The sequence below is a fragment of the Lepisosteus platostomus genome, chromosome 8 (assembly GCF_059453375.1).
Source record: "Lepisosteus platostomus isolate fLepPlt1 chromosome 8, fLepPlt1.hap1, whole genome shotgun sequence".
Classification (NCBI taxonomy): Eukaryota; Metazoa; Chordata; class Actinopteri; order Semionotiformes; family Lepisosteidae; genus Lepisosteus; species Lepisosteus platostomus.
The window spans coordinates 16,246,347-16,264,280 of NC_142618.1; the positions used below are offsets into that span (position 1 = coordinate 16,246,347).

The 17,934-nt window shown below is 49.8% G+C and overlaps 2 protein-coding genes across 4 annotated transcripts; one reads left to right on the forward strand and one right to left on the reverse strand.

The window, feature by feature from the left end:
* Window positions 1-135: 135 nt before the first annotated feature.
* Window positions 136-15,275, forward strand: aip (AHR interacting HSP90 co-chaperone). Of its 3 annotated transcripts, none has more exons than XM_088642647.1 (8): window positions 136-290; window positions 503-739; window positions 3,726-3,911; window positions 5,301-5,489; window positions 6,052-6,228; window positions 7,194-7,335; window positions 8,326-8,539; window positions 15,137-15,275. In XM_088642647.1, the coding sequence occupies exons 2-8, from the start codon at window positions 641-643 to the stop codon at window positions 15,180-15,182; spliced, it is 1,053 nt and encodes a 350-aa protein (XP_088498773.1). In that variant the 5' UTR covers window positions 136-290; window positions 503-640; the 3' UTR covers window positions 15,183-15,275. The 3 variants fall into 3 exon arrangements, with proteins under 3 accessions (XP_088498773.1, XP_088498774.1, XP_088498775.1); XM_088642648.1 differs by having other exon boundaries at window positions 137-290; window positions 525-739; XM_088642649.1 differs by lacking the exons at window positions 136-290; window positions 15,137-15,275 and adding an exon at window positions 9,577-10,104 and having other exon boundaries at window positions 493-739.
* On the reverse strand, window positions 11,413-17,608 carry cdk2ap2 (cyclin dependent kinase 2 associated protein 2). Its single transcript, XM_088642652.1, has 4 exons — window positions 17,029-17,608; window positions 15,145-15,245; window positions 13,282-13,414; window positions 11,413-11,659 (listed from the first exon to the last, which is right to left on the reverse strand). The coding sequence occupies exons 1-4, from the start codon at window positions 17,081-17,083 to the stop codon at window positions 11,592-11,594; spliced, it is 357 nt and encodes a 118-aa protein (XP_088498778.1). The 5' UTR covers window positions 17,084-17,608; the 3' UTR covers window positions 11,413-11,591.
* Between the last annotated feature and the right edge of the window lie 326 nt (window positions 17,609-17,934).

Here is a 17,934-nt window from a genome sequence, read left to right on the forward strand (position 1 = left end):
GACACATAGACACCAGCTCCAGACACTCGGAGACACTGACAGGAGCTCTAGACTGACACACTAACACACTGAGACCCACTGACACTAGCTCCAGGACACACTGACACCAGCTCAAGACACACTGAGACACTGTCACCAGCAGCTCCAGGAAACACTGAGACACACTGATACTAGCTCCAGACTGACAGACTAACAGACACACACTGAGACAGCGAGACAAACTGACACCAGCTCCAGGACGCACTGAGATGTAGTAAAACACAGCCCTACTTTGACAGACAGAGCAGTGGGTAGGTGTGGTGAGGAGATGCATTCTGTGGAGTATATTTTGTATCATTTTTAGGTCATGTTTTCATCCACCCATCAATTTTGTAACCACTATATCCATAACCTTTTCATGTTATGTTCACATTTATACTGTAAATAGTGTATTTATGGTAAGTTAATGTTAAATATTAGTAAGTATTTGTCATCTCCAACACTGTTGATTCATGTTTATAAGCTGTAGGGTGTTGCCCGTACAGTATAGAGCTGTTTATACAACGGAGAGACTCGATCCGACACGATTCATCACGAGTCGATCAGAGAGACCCGACTGAAGCCGAGTGGAGCCGAGCTTTACCGAGTGAGAGTTACAGTCATGGAGGAGCAGATAGCGAGGCTCAGTAAGGAGGGGATCCTGAAAAGGGTGATCAGCGGCGGCAAGGGAGAGCTGTCGGCCTTCCTCGACGGAACCAAGGTAGGAAGCGAGTCGTTTTGATGGTAGAGGCTGTTTGGACGTGTTTGAATCTTGGCTATCTTAGGTCCTGGTTGCAACACAGAAACCGGATTCCGTTTCACAGCCGTGATACCGCCTTCACAGCTGAGCTGAATAACGTTATGTGCTTTGTGTCTTCGTTTACATAAAATCCAACCTTTTAAATATTTTTATTTCACAATATTTCCCTGCTTTTTTGAGGCAGAAGGTTCCTAAGCCCTTGGGACGAGCTCTGTGCGTTGGTGGGATGTCGCTGACCGGATATGCTTTGTGTCAAACATCCGGCTGTCTTGCTCACGCTTCTCGCCTTTTTATTGGTCCATTCACCTGTCGGTCACGGTTTCCCCGCACGTTTATTGGTCCGGGTCTCTGACGCTGTTTTTCATTGGTTTATGTTCCTGTCCGTTTTGGCCTCTCCTGGGTTTGGTACTAACCAAAGCAAAACACTTGGAAAAAAAACGTATTTTTTTAGCATAACTTAAGTTATTAATCATTCATCCACCAAAAAATAAATAAATAAAAGCATCGATGTTGTTCCAGTGATGAAGTCACTTATTTTACAACAAGGCTTGTCTGGGCTTTTAGCAAAGCGGTTTTCAGTACCAAAAGTATCAGTTTTACACTGTGCGATTACCTGGGGGAGGTGTTAAAACAATATACTGGGCCGGATTTTTTGTTGTACCGGATTTAACGTATTACAATTCATGAGCTATTATTGGTCCTATCCCACGGGAACCCAGTTTACCTGCACTGCTGACCTGGAGTAATTGACTTCTCCCAGTGAAGTGACACACAGCAGCCCCACTGCAGAGATCAGGGCAGCAGAGAGGAACTGCTGCACCAGGGGGGTTGTGGGCGATCTTTAGTATGGAGTGGAGTTTATTCAACACAGTGGTGGGTGGGGGTGGAAATACAGATCTGCTGTATTAACCCCTCTCTCTCAGTGCAGTGTTAATGTCCTGAAGTGTCCAGTCAGTGTGTCTGGACTGTATTAACCCCTCTCTCTCTCAGTGCAGTGTTAATGTCCTGGAGTGTCCAGTCAGTGTGTCTGTACTGTATTAACCCCTCTCTCTCAGTGCAGTGTTAATGTACTGGAGTGTCCAGTCAGTGTGTCTGGACTGTATTAACCCCTCTCTCTCAGTGCAGTGTTAATGTACTGGAGTGTCCAGTCAGTGTGTCTGGACTGTATTAACCCCTCTCTCAGTGCAGTGTTAATGTACTGGAGTGTCCAGTCAGTGTGTCTGTACTGTAATAACCCCTCTCTCTCAGTGCAGTGTTAATGTACTGGAGTGTCCAGTCAGTGTGTCTGGACTGTATTAACCCCTCTCTCTCAGTGCAGTGTTAATTGTGTTAACTACTGTCACTATGTGATCTCGAACAGCCCATCCTGAGGCAGCAGGCTGTCCCAGTCCTCAGGGGGGTAGCTGCGTCAGAATGCGTAGGCTGCAAAGGAGCAAGGAAAAGTGTATTCCATGCTGAAAAGACAAGAAAACACAACGTTTCGACTCCACAGCCGACTCAGGACGGGCTGTTCGAGATCACATAGTGACAGAACCCGAAGAAGGCTCCACAGCCGAAACGTTGTGTTTTCTTTCTTCTCTTTTCAGCATGGAAGAAACCTTTACTTGTTCCCCTCTCTATTCTGGAGTTGTGATCACTGTTCCCTCTCAGCTGCGCGGACGCGCGCCTTTTTTTTAAGCTGCGGCGCAGCAAACTCAGAGGGACGTTTTCTGTGCGGAAATAATTTTGACTGTGACTGTGAATTTTCCCGTTAATGACCTTCACGTGTATCTACGGTTGTGGCTCTAGTATGACTAATTTCGTGTCTTTTACATAAGTTAACGCACTATATTATACTTTCGCCATTTCCTGTTTACATAATGTGTAGCGTCATTGTGAGGCGTTGCGTAAAAAGACAATTGTATCATATTTGAGCCGTATTGAACCGCCACCTTGCCTGCATGAAACGCAGATTGCGAACGCGGATTCAGTCTGGTGAACATTATAAAAACAAAGTCTCGACACCGGCTGGAAGAGTTACATTTAGACATGCTCACGGGAATTAAATCGTACCAAAACACTGGACAGAATATTAATCTCGACGTGGAGTACACGCGATGGATGTCGTTGAAAGACAGGCGCCAGAAATGATAACTGAACAATATGGTTGTGTACAGCACGAGTTAGATTTAAACTTCAGTCGGTAAGAAAGAAGTGAAGACTTCTGTAATTTTCAGTGACATACGGACTTGCTGCTTTTTATAGTGATTAGTGAACTGTTGAACTTGACGGTCGAAGTTGAAGATATGCCGTGCGTGATTTGCATTATAGCTGCAATGTTGTGAATAAAAAAGTCCGTGGTAAAACTGTATGCATTAGCGTGCACAATACTAAGTACGTAAGTAAGCGGTTTATTGCAATCCACATCAATCAACTGTTGAACAAACATCAAAGGAAATATAGAAAAATAGACATTTGCACGTGGTAAATTGAATCTTCAAGAACTTCATCAAAGTTTTTTTTAGCAGTCGGGAGGTACGGTTCACGCATAATTAATGACATTACTGAACAGCAAACAATCAAAAATTCAGATAACGTGCCAAAACAAACAGACCTTCAGGGGAGTCGTTAAATAACACAATTTTGCAATTAATTATCAGTCAGCTCAATAGGTAGTACTTGAAAACATCTCTTAATACTACATACTGTACTGCGGGTACTTCCTTTTAGTTAACTATTGCCAACTTTCACAAAATCAACAACAGATATGCATGTCATTATGCCTCTTGGGCCTTGCCTGGGGTCTTTTCGGTCGATTGCCAAGTTCTCACCTGGGACCGGTCGAAGCCCTAGGCATCCTGCACTACAGCTTTTTACACCACTCAGGTTATGAAGCCATCCGCCCAGCTGGAGAAAAACCTTCGAGGGGACATTGGTGGATGATGTCCTGTCCGCTCCTGTCATGCAGGTGGTGTTTCACTATCGCACAGCCCTCTCCTCCGATGGGACGGTGCTGGATGACTCTCGGTCCATGGGGGGGCGCTGCAAGCCCATGGAGCTCATCCTGGGCAAGAAGTTCAAGCTGGCTGTGTGGGAGACGATCATCAGCACGATGAGGGAGGGCGAGATCGCCGAGTTCGCCTGCGACACCAAGGTACCGGCGGTGTGATGAATCGCGGCCGAGCCCCCGTGACCGCCGGCAGCACCAGCAGAGCCCGAAGCTGCTGCGTGTCCCCAGATCACCTCGCACTCGAGGGTTACCCCTGAGCCCCTGTTCACGCCAGCGGCCGGTGCCTCTCGTTCTCCGAGGTCAGGAGGAATTACCCGCTCGGTGGTGGGCGGCACTCCTCTCTACCCACGGCCTTCAGACCACCCAGAACCACTCAGGAGCCCGTACTCATCGACTGGAGGGGTCTGGGCTACGGATAGTGGGGTGTCTTCATTGAGTGGCATGGGGTCAGGTGTTGGGGTGGATCAGTGGAGGGGTATGGTTTCAGGTATTGGGGTGTCTCAATGGAGGGGTACGGGGTTGGGTTTTGGGGTGTCTCGGTGGAGGGGTACAGGATCAGTGGAGGAATATGGGATCAGGTGTTGGGGTGCATCAGTGGAGGGGTATGGGGTTGGATATTGAGGTGTCTCGGTGTAGAGGTATGGGGTCAGGTATTGGGGTGTCAGTGGAGGGGTATGAGGTCAGGTATTTGGGTGTCTCAGTGGAGAGGTACAGGTTCAGGTATTGGGGTGTCTCAGTGGAGAGGTATAGGGTCAGGTATTGGGGTGTGTCAGTGGAGGGGTACAGGGTTGGGGATGGGGGTGTCTCAGTGGAGAGGTATAGGGTCAGGTATTGGGGTGTCTCAGTGGAGGGGTATGGGGTTAGGTCTTGGGGTGGCTCAGGGGAGGGTTAGGGGAACGAGACTGAACTGGATGTGAATGAGCTTGCAGTGTCTTGTCTTCACCGTGTCCACAGTCAATCAGTTCAATTCAAGACACTTTATTGGCACGACCCATGAGTGAATCAGTGTTGCCAAAGCAAAACAAATACAATTAACATCAAATCTACAGACATTTACAATACAGACACATCATAAGATATTTACATGTAAACACATGGAGCATTATTGAGAGCCAGGCTCACTGTTCCTCAGGCTGTGACAGGAGATCACATACTGGGCTGTCAGTTCAGCTGAGTTCCTTCCTCCATCTCCCAGCAGGATTGGGAACTGACAGGTGTGGAAGTGCTGGGGATTAGATCAGTAAAGTTGGTGAAGAATGTCTAATCCCAGAATATCTGTCACAGTGCAGCAGGAAGTGCACCTCTGTCTCTGTTTCTCCCCGCTGGCAGTGGGAGTACAGCCTGTCCTCTCTGGACAGCCAGGTCTGTCTGTGTCCAGTTTCTATGGCCAGGCTGTGGTCACTGAGCCTGTACTTCCTCAGGGTCTGTTTCTTTTCCCTGTTTCTTATCTTGGTCAAATATTCGGCTAGTGTGTATTGTCTGTTTAGGGTTCTGTAGCATTCCAGTTTATGTTGTTTTTCTGTCTCTCTCCAGCACACAGCTGTGTATCCCCTGGTCTCTCAGTCGCTGAGGAACATTGCTGAAGGGAAGGACCCTCTGGAAGGCCAGAGGCACTGCTGTGGGGTCGCCCAGATCCATTCCCATCATTCCCTGGGGCATGCTGACCTTGACCGCCTGCAAAAGGAGCACCAGCCTCTTGTCTTCACTATAGAACTGCTGCAGGTCAGTCAGTGTGTCTGTATTAAACCCCTCTCTCTCAGTGCAGTGTTAATGTACTGTAGTGTCCAGTCAGTGTGTCTGAACTGTATTAACCCCTCTCTCTCAGTGCAGTGTTAATGTACTGGAGTGTCCAGTCAGTGTGTCTGTACTGTATTAACCCCTCTCTCTCAGTGCAGTGTTAATGTACTGGAGTGTCCAGTCAGTGTGTCTGGACTGTATTAACCCCTCTCTCTCAGTGCAGTGTTAATGTACTGGAGTGTCCAGTCAGTGTGTCTGGACTGTATTAACCCCTCTCTCTCAGTGCAGTGTTAATGTACTGGAGTGTCCAGTCAGTGTGTCTGGACTGTATTAACCCCTCTCTCTCAGTGCAGTGTTAATGTACTGGAGTGTCCAGTCAGTGTGTCTGGACTGTATTAACCCCTCTCTCTCAGTGCAGTGTTAATGTACTGGAGTGTCCAGTCAGTGTGTCTGGACTGTATAAACCCCTCTCTCTCAGTGCAGTGTTAATGTACTGGAGTGTCCAGTCAATGTGTCTGGACTGTATTAACCCCTCTCTCTGTTTAAGGTTCTGCCCCCAGGCTCATACAGACAGGACGCCTGGGCAATGTCTGATGAGGAGAAGTTGGCTGCTGTTCCTATTATACATGAGGAAGGGAATGAACTTTTCCGCCAGGGCAAGATCACAGCTGCTGTAGAGAAATACCACAATGCCATCGCCTGCCTGAAGAACCTGCAGATGAAGGTTATCATGATGTAATTAACAGATCTGTGAAGAGAAAACCCCTCACCCAGAGCTGCTTCATACAGAGCCTTCTGATGAAAAACCCCTTCTCTCAGAGCCCCCTCACTCAGACTCCCCTGACACAGACCCCCTGACACAGACCCCCTCACACGGAGCCCCCTGACTCAGAGCCCCCTGACACGGAGCCCCCTGACACGGAGCATGTTTGTCTAATTCCAGAATATTTGTCACAGTGCAGTACAAAGCCTCTGTCTCTATTTCTCCCTGCTGGCAGTGGGAGCACAGCCTGCCTGTGTCGCCCAATTTCTATGTCCAGGCCGTGGTCACTGAGCCTGTACTTCGTCAGCCTCTGTTTCTCCTTGCTGTGTCTTCTCCTGGTCAGATGTTAAGATAGTGTGTGTTGTGTGTTTGGTGTTCTGTAGCATTCCAGTTGGTGTCGTGTTTGTGTGTGTCCCAGTGGGTGAAGTAGTGTTTGTCTTGTGATTTGTCGCTGTGCTGTCCTGCGGCTGGCTGGTGGCAGTGAGCCTCAGGACCAGCTGCCTCAGAGGGCTCTTCTTTGGGATCAGCTCTTGACTCAGCGGGACTCTTGCGGTGATAGGAATTCTGGTCACTATTTTTCAGGTGTAACCAGTATTTGAATACTCTCTTCTGCATGTTTCTTAGAAATGTTTATTGGCCTCATTCGGCCCTGTACGGGCTGTTTGAGGTTTGTCTCTGCACATGGAGGATGTTTCTACATTTGTCTCATTTAGTGTAACCCAGCTCTACAAGCAGACCATCACTTCACTGCCGTATAGGGCAATGGGTTTGATCACACTTTCAAATAATCACAACCAAATTTGAATGGGGGTGGTTGATGTTGTAGAGCCTACTTCTAGTGGCATAGATGGCCAGTGTGTCTCCCCCCACCCAGAGTCTGCACTGATCTAAGAGTGCTATAACAGTGATCTCTCTGTGTCCACCAGGAGCGGCCGGGGGACCAGACCTGGATCCGTCTGGACCACATGATCACCCCCCTCCTGCTGAACTACTGCCAGTGCCGGCTGCTGCAGGGGCAGTACTACGAGGTGCTGGAGCACTGCTCCTCCATACTGTACAAGTATGAAGGTACTGTAGCCCTGCGCCGGGCCGTGCTGTAGTACGCCCTCTAGTCTGGCTCTCTGACACTGGTGTGACCAGGCTGAGAGAAGACAAGGAGAAGAGACGCTGACCAAATATAGGCACAGTGACATACTAAAGTGTGTTTACCCCTCTCTCTCAGTGCAGTGTTAATGTACTGGAGTGTCCAGTCAGTGTGTCTGGACAGTATTAACCCCTCTCTCTCAGTGCAGTGTTAATGTCCTGTAGTGTCCAGTCAGTGTGTCTGGACTGTATTAACCCCTCTCTCTCAGTGCAGTGTTAATGTACTGGAGTGTCCAGTCAGTGTGTCTGGACTGTATTAACCCCTCTCTCTCAGTGCAGTGTTAATGTACTGGAGTGTCCAGTCAGTGTGTCTGTACTGTATTGACCCCTCTCTTTCAATGCAGTGTTAATGTACTGGAGTGTCCAGTCAGTGTGTCTGTACTGTATTGACCCCTCTCTCTCAGTGCAGTGTTAATGTACTGGAGTGTCCAGTCAGTGTGTCTGTACTGTATTAACCCCTCTCTCTCAGTGCAGTGTTAATGTCCTGTAGTGTCCAGTCAGTGTGTCTGGACTGTATTAACCCCTCTCTCTCAGTGCAGTGTTAATGTCCTGTAGTGTCCAGTCAGTGTGTCTGGACTGTATTAACCCCTCTCTCTCAGTGCAGTGTTAATGTCCTGTAGTGTCCAGTCAGTGTGTCTGGACTGTATTAACCCCTCTCTCTCAGTGCAGTGTTAATGTACTGTAGTGTCCAGTCAGTGTGTCTGGACTGTATTAACCCCTCTCTCTCAGTGCAGTGTTAATGTCCTGGAGTGTCCAGTCAGTGTGTCTGTACTGTATTAACCCCTCTCTCCCAGTGCAGTGTTAATGTCCTGTAGTGTCCAGTCAGTGTGTCTGGACTGTATTAACCCCTCTCTCTCAGTGCAGTGTTAATGTACTGGAGTGTCCAGTACGTCATAGTGCCTCTCTCTCTTTCAGACAATGTCAAGGCGTACTTCAAGCGAGGGAAGGCTCATGCTGCGGTGTGGAATGAGAAGGAAGCCCGTTCAGACTTCGCCCAGGTGCTGATGTTGGACCCCTCACTGGCGCCAGCTGTGAGCCGTGAGCTGCGGGACCTGGAGAGGAAGCTGAAGGAGAAGGAGATAGAGGAGAAGGAGAAGTACCGCCGCATCTTCAGCAAGAGCACCGCCCTGTGAGTCACAGACAGAACAGGAGGGGGAGAGGGGCTGGAGTCTCTGATCTCTCAGTATCTCTGCCTCTTACTTCTAGCAGTGGTCACTGAGCCTGTCTTCTCTGGGCAGCCAGGTCTGTCTGTGTCCGGTTTCTATGGCCAGGCTGTGGCCTCTGAGCCTGTCCTCTCTGGGCAGCCAGGTGTGTCTGTGTCCAGGCTGTGTCATTGAGTCTGTCCTCTCTGGGCAGCCAGGTCTGTCTGTGTCCAGTTTCTATGGCCAGGCTGTGGTTTCTGAGGCTGTCCTCTCTGGACAAACAGTTCTGTCTGTCTCCAGTTTCTATGGCCAGGTTGTGGTCTCTGAGCCTGTCCTCTCTGGACAGCCAGGTCTGTCTGTGTCCAGTTTCTATGGCCAGGCTGTGGTCTCTGAGCCTGTCCTCTCTGGGCAGCCAGGTCTGCCTGTGTCCAGTTTCTAGACAGGCTGTGGGCAACTAGCCTGAGGAACATTGAGTGAGCCTCTGTAGTAAAACTCCACCCATCCGTTATCTAACCACATTGTCCAATCCAGTGTCACAGAGGAGCTGGAGCCTAGAACCGCCCTTGGGCACTAGGCAGGATACACCCCGGAAGGGGCGCCAGTCTATCGCAGGTTACACAGAAAAACACACACTCACACCACGGCCAGCTTTCCCAGAATGCAGTGAATCTACCAGTAGGTCTTTGGCCTTTAGGAGGAAATTCGAGTACCCAGAGGGATGTGAACATAGGGATAACATACAAACTCCATGCAGATAGCTCCCCAGGAATCAAACCAGGGCCTCAGTGCTGCGAGGCAACTATGCTAACCACTATACCACCTTCTAATAATAATCCAATTTAAAAAATAGAGCTGCAGTCCAGTATGTGCTCTCCTGCCAGTGAAGCTCTTCAGCTTGAGTTTGGAAGAAGGGAGCACAGAAGTGGGGTGAAGGAATGGAGAGGCCAACAGGACGCTTGAATGAATTAAAAACCACTCTGCTCATGTGTTCTGAGAGCCCGCTGCTTGTCTGTGTGTTTCTCAGGGCCGAGTGAGGGCGCTCTCTTGCGACGTCAGGCCGGGCGAAGGAAGCGGATGTTTGTACTGGTGGCCACACCAGCGCTGCTGCCCAGGCCTAGCTGCGGCGAGTCTGGGTTAGCCTCCCTGTGAGAAGACGTCCCAATCTCCCCTCGCGTCCCGGTCCCGCCCGAGCCCTGAGGCTGACCGGGGAAGGCTCTGGACTCCCTGGCCCGGCCTGCTCCTCGCGAGCTGCTGTCTTCGGCTTTCTCTCCGCTGGCGTGAGCCGAGAAGGCAGCCACCCCTGACTTGTGCTCAGCCCAGAGCCGCGCCCGGAAGCACAGGGATGCCGGTCCAGCGCAGGGCTTCTTCCTAAACTTGTATAGAAACATTTAAACATATATATTTAACCCTTCCTTTGTAATTCCTGTATTTGTACCAATATGATTTTGTTGCTGCAATATTCTGTTTGTCGTGGACTGTTGTCTTCAGTTGCCAAGCACAGTTGTATATAAACTCTGCACTGTATCGCAAATATTAAACCCATTTATCCACCTTTCTGACGTCCGAGGCTCTGTAGGTTGAAACACCCCTCTGGCCAGGCACCTTGCTGATTCTCTACCTGTTTAATCCAGAGACACTTGCTTGGCTCCTGTCTGTCCCAGGACCCCCGCTGTCTCTGTGTCTTCAATCCAGGGACACAGGCTCAGCTCCTGTCTGTCCCAGGACCCCACTGTCTCTGTGTCTTCAATCCAGGGACACTGGCCTCGGCTCCTGTCTGTCCCGGGACCCACTGTCTGTGTGTCTTCAATCCAGGGACACTGGCTCAGCTCCTGTCTGTCCCAGAACCCCGGTGTCTCTGTGTCTTCAATCCAGAGACACTGGCCTCGGCTCCTGTCTGTCCCGGGACCCCGCTGTCTCTGTGTCTTCAAACCAGGGACACTGGCTCAGCTCCTGTCTGTCCCGGGACCCACTGTCTCTGTGTCTTCAATCCAGGGACACTGGCTCGGCTCCTCTGTGCCAGGACCCCACTGTCTCGCTGTCCCAGAGTTAAGAGGGCCGAGTGCGCCAGGGAGAGCTGGGAATAAACAATCTAGTATCTGGAGACTCATGAAGTTAGAGCTGGGAAGACTGATAAACTGATCAGAATTTATGCTGCGACTTCATCGCTGCAAGCAGTGCACAAACTCCAGAGTCACTTCAAACAGACAGATCTTCTCCCTCAGCTCTGGAGTTAACTGGCTCAATGGCTTTTGAAAAGGAAGAGCGTGAGCACTCCTGAGGGTTTCTCTGCACCGCTGTCTGAACAGGAAGTCTCTACACCTGCTTGGCATTACGATACCAGGCTGGCCCATCTTGAAACGAGTACTCTCAGAAGGGTGGTAGGGGGGTGGAACAAGCTGTCCAGCCCTGATGTTGAAGCCAGTACCCTGTTTTCTTTCAAGACTCAGCTGGATAAGATCCTGGGGTCAAATCAACTAATGATCAAACAGGCTCGATAGGTCAGAAAGCCTCCTCTTACCTGTGACTTATGTTCAAAAGCATAAAAGAGTATACAAATCCTTACATTTACTCCAAGATTCCACTACTTGGAAGCCCAACTCAGAACGGGCTGAGCTATGCCCGACACCAGCTGATCAGAAGAGCATCGTGGGAAACCCTTGCGGCTTAGCATCCTTTCCATACACCGCAAGGTTCATGGATTCAGATCCCCACTCCAGGATCCGAGAAGGAGTCCAAGTCTATCCCAGCACCACAAGAGCATTTGGTCACACTGGACTCGGTGTGCACACAGTCCCTGTTCTCACTTCGGACATGAGGGCAAGACTCACCTCTCCAGTCACAGCTGTACAAAGAGACACTGTTTTCATTGCAAATCGATTTTATTTAACTTATTGAAAAAATTCAGTTTACAAAATGTGATTAGAAGTTGTAAAAGTAATGATCCATGAGAGAGGAGAGAGGAGGGGAGGTGGAGGGAGAGAAGAGAGGAGGGAACTGAGCTCGTGAGAGGGGGCTGGGGGGGGCGAGGGGGGCCGGTCGTTATGTTCTGGCGTTTCTCTCTGTCTCAGCCAGGCACTCCCTCACCAGGGCGCGGGCGTGGATGATACCTGAGAGAGAGGCGTGAGTTAATCCAGGATGACAGAGCAGGAACGGAACACCTGTGTCATTGTGGAGTCCAGCAGTGTGTGTGTGCAGTGTGACACAGTGTCAGTGAAGAGTCCAGCAGTGTGTTTGTGCAGTGTGACACAGTGTCAGTGAAGAGTCCAGCAGTGTGACACAGTGTCAGTGAAGAGTCCAGCATTGTGACACAGTGTCAGTGAAGAGTCCAGCAGTGTGTGTGTGTGCAGTGTGACACAGTGTCAGTGAAGAGTCCAGCAGTGTGTGTGCAGTGTGACACAGTGTCAGTGAAGAGTCCAGCAGTGTGTTTGTGCAGTGTGACACAGTGTCAGTGAAGAGTCCAGCAGTGTGTTTGTGCAGTGTGACACAGTGTCAGTGAAGAGTCCAGCAGTGTGTGTGTGCAGTGTGACACAGTGTCAGTGAAGAGTCCAGCAGTGTGACACAGTGTCAGTGAAGAGTCCAGCAGTGTGTGTGCAGTGTGACACAGTGTCAGTGAAGAGTCCAGCAGTGTGTGTGTGCAGTGTGACACAGTGTCAGTGAAGAGTCCAGCAGTGTGTGTGTGCAGTGTGACACAGTGTCACTGAAGAGTCCAGCAGTGTGTGTGCGCAGTGTCAGTGAAGAGTCCAGCAGTGTGTGTGCAGTGTGACACAGTGTCAGTGAAGAGTCCAGCAGTGTGTGTGCAGTGTGACACAGTGTCAGTGAAGAGTCCAGCAGTGTGTGTGCAGTGTGACACAGTGTCAGTGAAGAGTCCAGCAGTGTGTGTGTGCAGTGTGACACAGTGTCAGTGAAGAGTCCAGCAGTGTGTGTGTTCAGTGTGACACAGTGTCAGTGAAGAGTCCAGCAGTGTGTGTGTGCAGTGTGACAGTGTCAGTGAAGAGTCCAGCAGTGTGTGTGCGCAGTGTCAGTGTGAAGTCCAGCAGTGTGTCTGCAGTGTGACACAGTGTCAGTGAAGAGTCCAGCAGTGTGTGTGCGCAGTGTCAGTGTGGAGTCCAGCAGTGTGTTTGTGCAGTGTGACACAGTGTCAGTGAAGAGTCCAGCAGTGTGTGTGCAGTGTGACACAGTGTCAGTGAAGAGTCCAGCAGTGTGTGTGCAGTGTGACACAGTGTCAGTGAAGAGTCCAGCAGTGTGTGTGTGCAGTGTGACACAGTGTCAGTGAAGAGTCCAGCAGTGTGTGTGTGCAGTGTGACACAGTGTCAGTGAAGAGTCCAGCAGTGTGTGTGTGCAGTGTGACACAGTGTCAGTGAAGAGTCCAGCAGTGTGTGTGCGCAGTGTCAGTGTGGAGTCCAGCAGTGTGTTCGCAGTGTCAGTGTGGAGTCCAGCAGTGTGTGTGCAGTTTGACACAATGTCAGTGAAGAGACCAGCAGTGTGTGTACAGTGTGATACAGTGTGTCAGTGGGACCAACAGTGTCTGTAAGGTGTGTGACTGTGTTAGTGCAGTGTGCTGTACATCAGTGTACCGATACTGATACAAAATCCATACTTGTGTTGATCAGTGGGAAAACATCTGTGTAACAGAGTAGTGCAAGCGTTCCCAACTCCAGAACCCAGCAGGCTGTCCATGTTTCTTTAAGTCAAGAGAAACTGGCCAGCGTTCAGTATCTGAGTGCAGTACCTCTTTTCAGCCTCTCCATTGCGCTCTTGCTCCCAGCGTAGGTCGGTCTGATCTCTTTGCCCATCTCTTCGATCACAGACAAGAGGTCGGCGTAGGTGGACTGAGAGCCCTGCGAGCCTGGGGCCTTCAAGGACTGCAGGAGAACCAGGAGCTCAGTTATACGGAGAGAAACCAGCAGCATCATATCCTCACAATGGGAGCTCTACTGTGGCTTAAACACTGGAAGAGCCTGAAGTCCATGATGCACCAATTCACTTCACTCTGTGGTGTCTAGTTCATCGGTTTCAGATAACCGGAAGGACAGGTGACCAGGGAAAGTGCCAGTGAAAACATTGACCACCAGTCCAGCTCAGTAAATCCCTGGTTTCTATCGAGGAGCCCTGGCTTTCTGAGACAATCTTACCCTTTTTGCTTCATGCGATCGTCAGACAAGTAAGCTTGTAGGGTTTGCAATGAGGAGGAGTTTCCCAGTGGACTGCATCAAAGGGCATTAAGGGGCTCAGCTTTCCAAATTTAGTATAAAGCTGCAGAATTGCTCCCAACACCACCCAGTGAGATTCACACCAAACAGCTGTGAATCTCAGTGAATGTGTTCGTGCAACAGCCTAACAGCCACAGGAACTCGAGAGACCAGGCTGACCACTTGTTGACTTAGCTACACTCTCCACACAAGCAACCAACTCAGTGAACCCTAAGACACCCTTTCAGCTCCAGGAAATGGTAATAATTCCGTTTGAGCATCAGATGGGAAATAAGAGGATCAAATTGCAACAGTTTAAGTTATACAACCGCAAAATGTCCAAAGAAATAAAACTATTTCTTTGTAATATTCGGTGTAGATAATGCAAAGCACATTTTGCCCCGATCTGTGATGAAATGATGGAAACAAACCCCTGTAGGTCTGGTTTAGACAAGTTAGTCAAGTATGCAGCATCAGCATTTAACAGGCGTATCGGTCTATAGTTTGGTGGAAAGTCTCATCACTTCAGGTTTTCCAGTCAGTAGGGACCCTAACCTGAGTGTCTAGAGACCCCTCATCTCCTTTCATTAGTGGGGACCCTATCTCTGTACCCTAACCTGCCCACCAAAGGATCCTAGTGACCCCTCATGTCCTTCCATCAGGGGGACCCCATATCTTGCTGTGCCCTGTTATAATACTTCTGGATTAACTGTGAAACCAGGGCTCAGGTCAGCACAACTCAGAGTTATAATGTCACTGGACTCCCCAGGAACCCAGAGCACTCTAACCTAGTCATCAGATAAAGAGAGCCCTACATTTTCCTTTATAAAGCCTTCAGTAAACGCATAACCTTTCCCCAGTAGTCTTCCTCGTAACTAGTCAACTAGACACAGACCTGCGTGACGTCACTCACTGCTTCACTGAGACTGCTGCTGCTCCACTGCTGCTGGAGAGGCTACAAAAATTTACAAATTGTTGTTTTGTAAATCGCTCACTATGTCAGAGGCCTATGAATAAAGAAATCCAAAACAATGCTTATTTGGATGTTAAAAAAATGTAATTTCCAAACCAAAAACATAGGAAATACTAATCACATCCGAGTCCTTTAACTCTCTCTTTGTTAACAGGCAAGTGAGCTGCGGATCCCCAGAAACATTCAGTTCCTTCACAGTTTGTTGTTTCTGAAACCAAGAACCGAGACTTGGTCTGCCACTGTAGATTTGTTACCTAAATTTCAAACACTTCCACCCATCCTTACTGCAGTGTGTGTTCAGGCCAGGACCTGTGTGTGTTCAGCACACAGACCACGGAGGATTAGGACTAGGTTAGGGCCCATCCTTGACATGGAGTATCTGATACAGCTGAGTGAGAATCACAAGGTGTCCTGTGTTTCAGGACCGTACCTGCACGTAGCCCATGGATGGGGGACCGAAGTCATTGAAGAGAGGCCTATAATTGGAGGAGGAACCAGGAAGAGAGGAGGATGGAGAGGAAACACTGGAACCTGAGAGAAATAAAGTGGGAGATTAATACAGTCCATTAACACTGCACTGAGAGAGAGGGGTTAATACAGTCCAGACACACTGACTGGACACTCCAGTACATTAACACTGCACTGAGAGAGAGGGGTTAATACAGTACAGACACACTGACTGGACACTCCAGTCCATTAACACTGCACTGAGAGAGGGGTTAATACAGTCCAGACACACTGACTGGACACTACAGGACATTAACGCTGCACTGAGAGTGAGGGGTTAATACTGTCCAGACACTGACTGGACACTCCAGTACATTAACACTGCCCTGAGAGAGAGGGGTTAATACAGTCCAGACACACTGACTGGACACTCCAGGACATTAACACTGCACTGAGAGAGAGGGGTTAATACAGTCCAGACACACTGACTGGACACTACAGGACATTAACACTGCACTGAGAGAGAGGGGTTAATACAGCACAGACACACTGACTGGACACTACAGGACATTAACACTGCACTGGGAGAGAGGGGTTAATACAGTACAGACACACTGACTGGACACTACAGGACATTAACACTGCACTGAGAGAGAGGGGTTAATACAGTCCAGACACACTGACTGGACACTACAGGACATTAACACTGCACTGAGAGAGAGGGGTTAATACAGTCCAGACACACTGACTGGACACTCCAGTACATTAACACTGCACTGAGAGAGAGGGGTTAATACAGTCCAGACACACTGACTGGACACTCCAGGACATTAACACTGCACTGAGAGAGAGGGGTTAATACAGTCCAGACACACTGACTGGACACTACAGGACATTAACACTGCACTGAGAGAGAGGGGTTCATACAGTACAGACACACTGACTGGACACTCCAGTACATTAACACTGCACTGAGAGAGAGGGGTTAATACAGCACAGACACACTGACTGGACACTCCAGGACATTAACACTGCACTGAGAGAGAGGGGTTAATACAGTCCAGACACACTGACTGGACACTACAGGACATTAACACTGCACTGAGAGAGAGGGGTTCATACAGTACAGACACACTGACTGGACACTCCAGTACATTAACACTGCACTGAGAGAGAGGGGTTAATACAGCACAGACACACTGACTGGACACTACAGGACATTAACACTGCACTGAGAGAGAGGGGTTAATACAGTACAGACACACTGAGAGAGGAATACAGACGCGCCAGTACCCCATGTTCAGATATAGTCAGCTCAGTTTGAGTAACAGAGTGAAGTTTTGTCAGATTCCAGGTGAGCCAGAAAGGTACGCAGGCAGGGATTTTTCTCGGAGCCTGAGAGATGATTATGTGTAGTTGTGCGATCAGTGGAGAAGAGGTGGACATATACAACAGCACCAGTGTTACGGGTTCTTGTGCGAGGAAAGGACCACGGTCCAGCTTTCTTCAGGCGACTGCACCAGGAAAGCAGGCTGGCTCACCCGCCGGGTCTGGCTCTGAGGGGAAACGAGATTCTAGTGACTGGACACCCCAGCACATTAGCAGCAGGCTTCCGGACAGAAGGAGATCACGTATCGCTTGGGAATGGGCAATAAATACCGAACGCATCGTTGTCGGTTTAACCCAAACAGCTGTTGAGGGGCACGAACACAGCAGTGCGGGGCTGAGGGTAAGTGGGGTCTGTCGTGCAGAGTCTCACCCCGACTCTCAGAAGAACCTGGAGGCGGGCGTGTGGTCCCCGAGAGGGCAGCCTGTGCCCCGTTTCTCACTCTTACACGCAATCACACTGGCAGCGCGTCTCTCTCACCGGGGGGAGTGTGGTTGGTGCCGGAGGGAGCCGGGGCGATGGGCTTGTAGCTCATAGCGTCAGGTCGCTGCGCCGCTCGGACTTCCGCCGGTCTTCGCTGTCTGTCCACAGGCGAAACACGCCGACCTCCCACGGGGGACTCGGGCGCGGAGGGCACGGAAACGGAGCAGAGGAGAGCAGAAGTCTGGGCTCAGGAGCGGAGTTTAATCCCGACCGGGAGGGAACGCGCTTTATGCGGACAGAGGCGGATCAATGGCGGATCTCGGCTTTTTAAAGCTGATTTCAAACCGGGAAGCGCCGCCGAGTTGTGTTTCGGAGAAAAAGAAGGAAGAGAACCTGAGCTTTTCGATTTTGTTTTGGGTTTTTTTTTTAAAAGTCGTTTCTTTCAAAACTCCAGAGCGCTTCCCTTGTGTGGTATGTTTGTGGATTTGTATAGCTGTGCAGCTCCCCGCTCTGTTGCAGAATGAAATTAAATAAAGCAGTAATAAAAAGCGGAGCAGAGCGATCGTCGGGAAACCAGCCGTCCACACCGGCCTGCCAGCGCTTCCTGTCCCGTCGTGCCCTGCACCGGGCTCTTCCCGGGGAGGCGTGGTCCGTCTGCAAAATAACGATGACGCGCACAAGTCAAGAGCAGCGATTGGCTGACATATTCCCACCCCTCATGCTCCGCCCACGTCGTCACTATCGCCACTGCAGTCCGTCCACTGCCAGGGCCAAACAAAGGAAAACTACAGTTCCCATGAGCGCGAGGTACACGGCGGTTTTCTTATAAACGCGAGATGGGGTCGCAGAGCTCTACGGGAATGGTATTTTTTAACTCCCGACCTTTCATTATTGAAGGCTTGTTCTCTCTGGTCTTTAACTGCACCATTTAAAGAGACAGCATTCTTTTTTAAAATAGGGGAA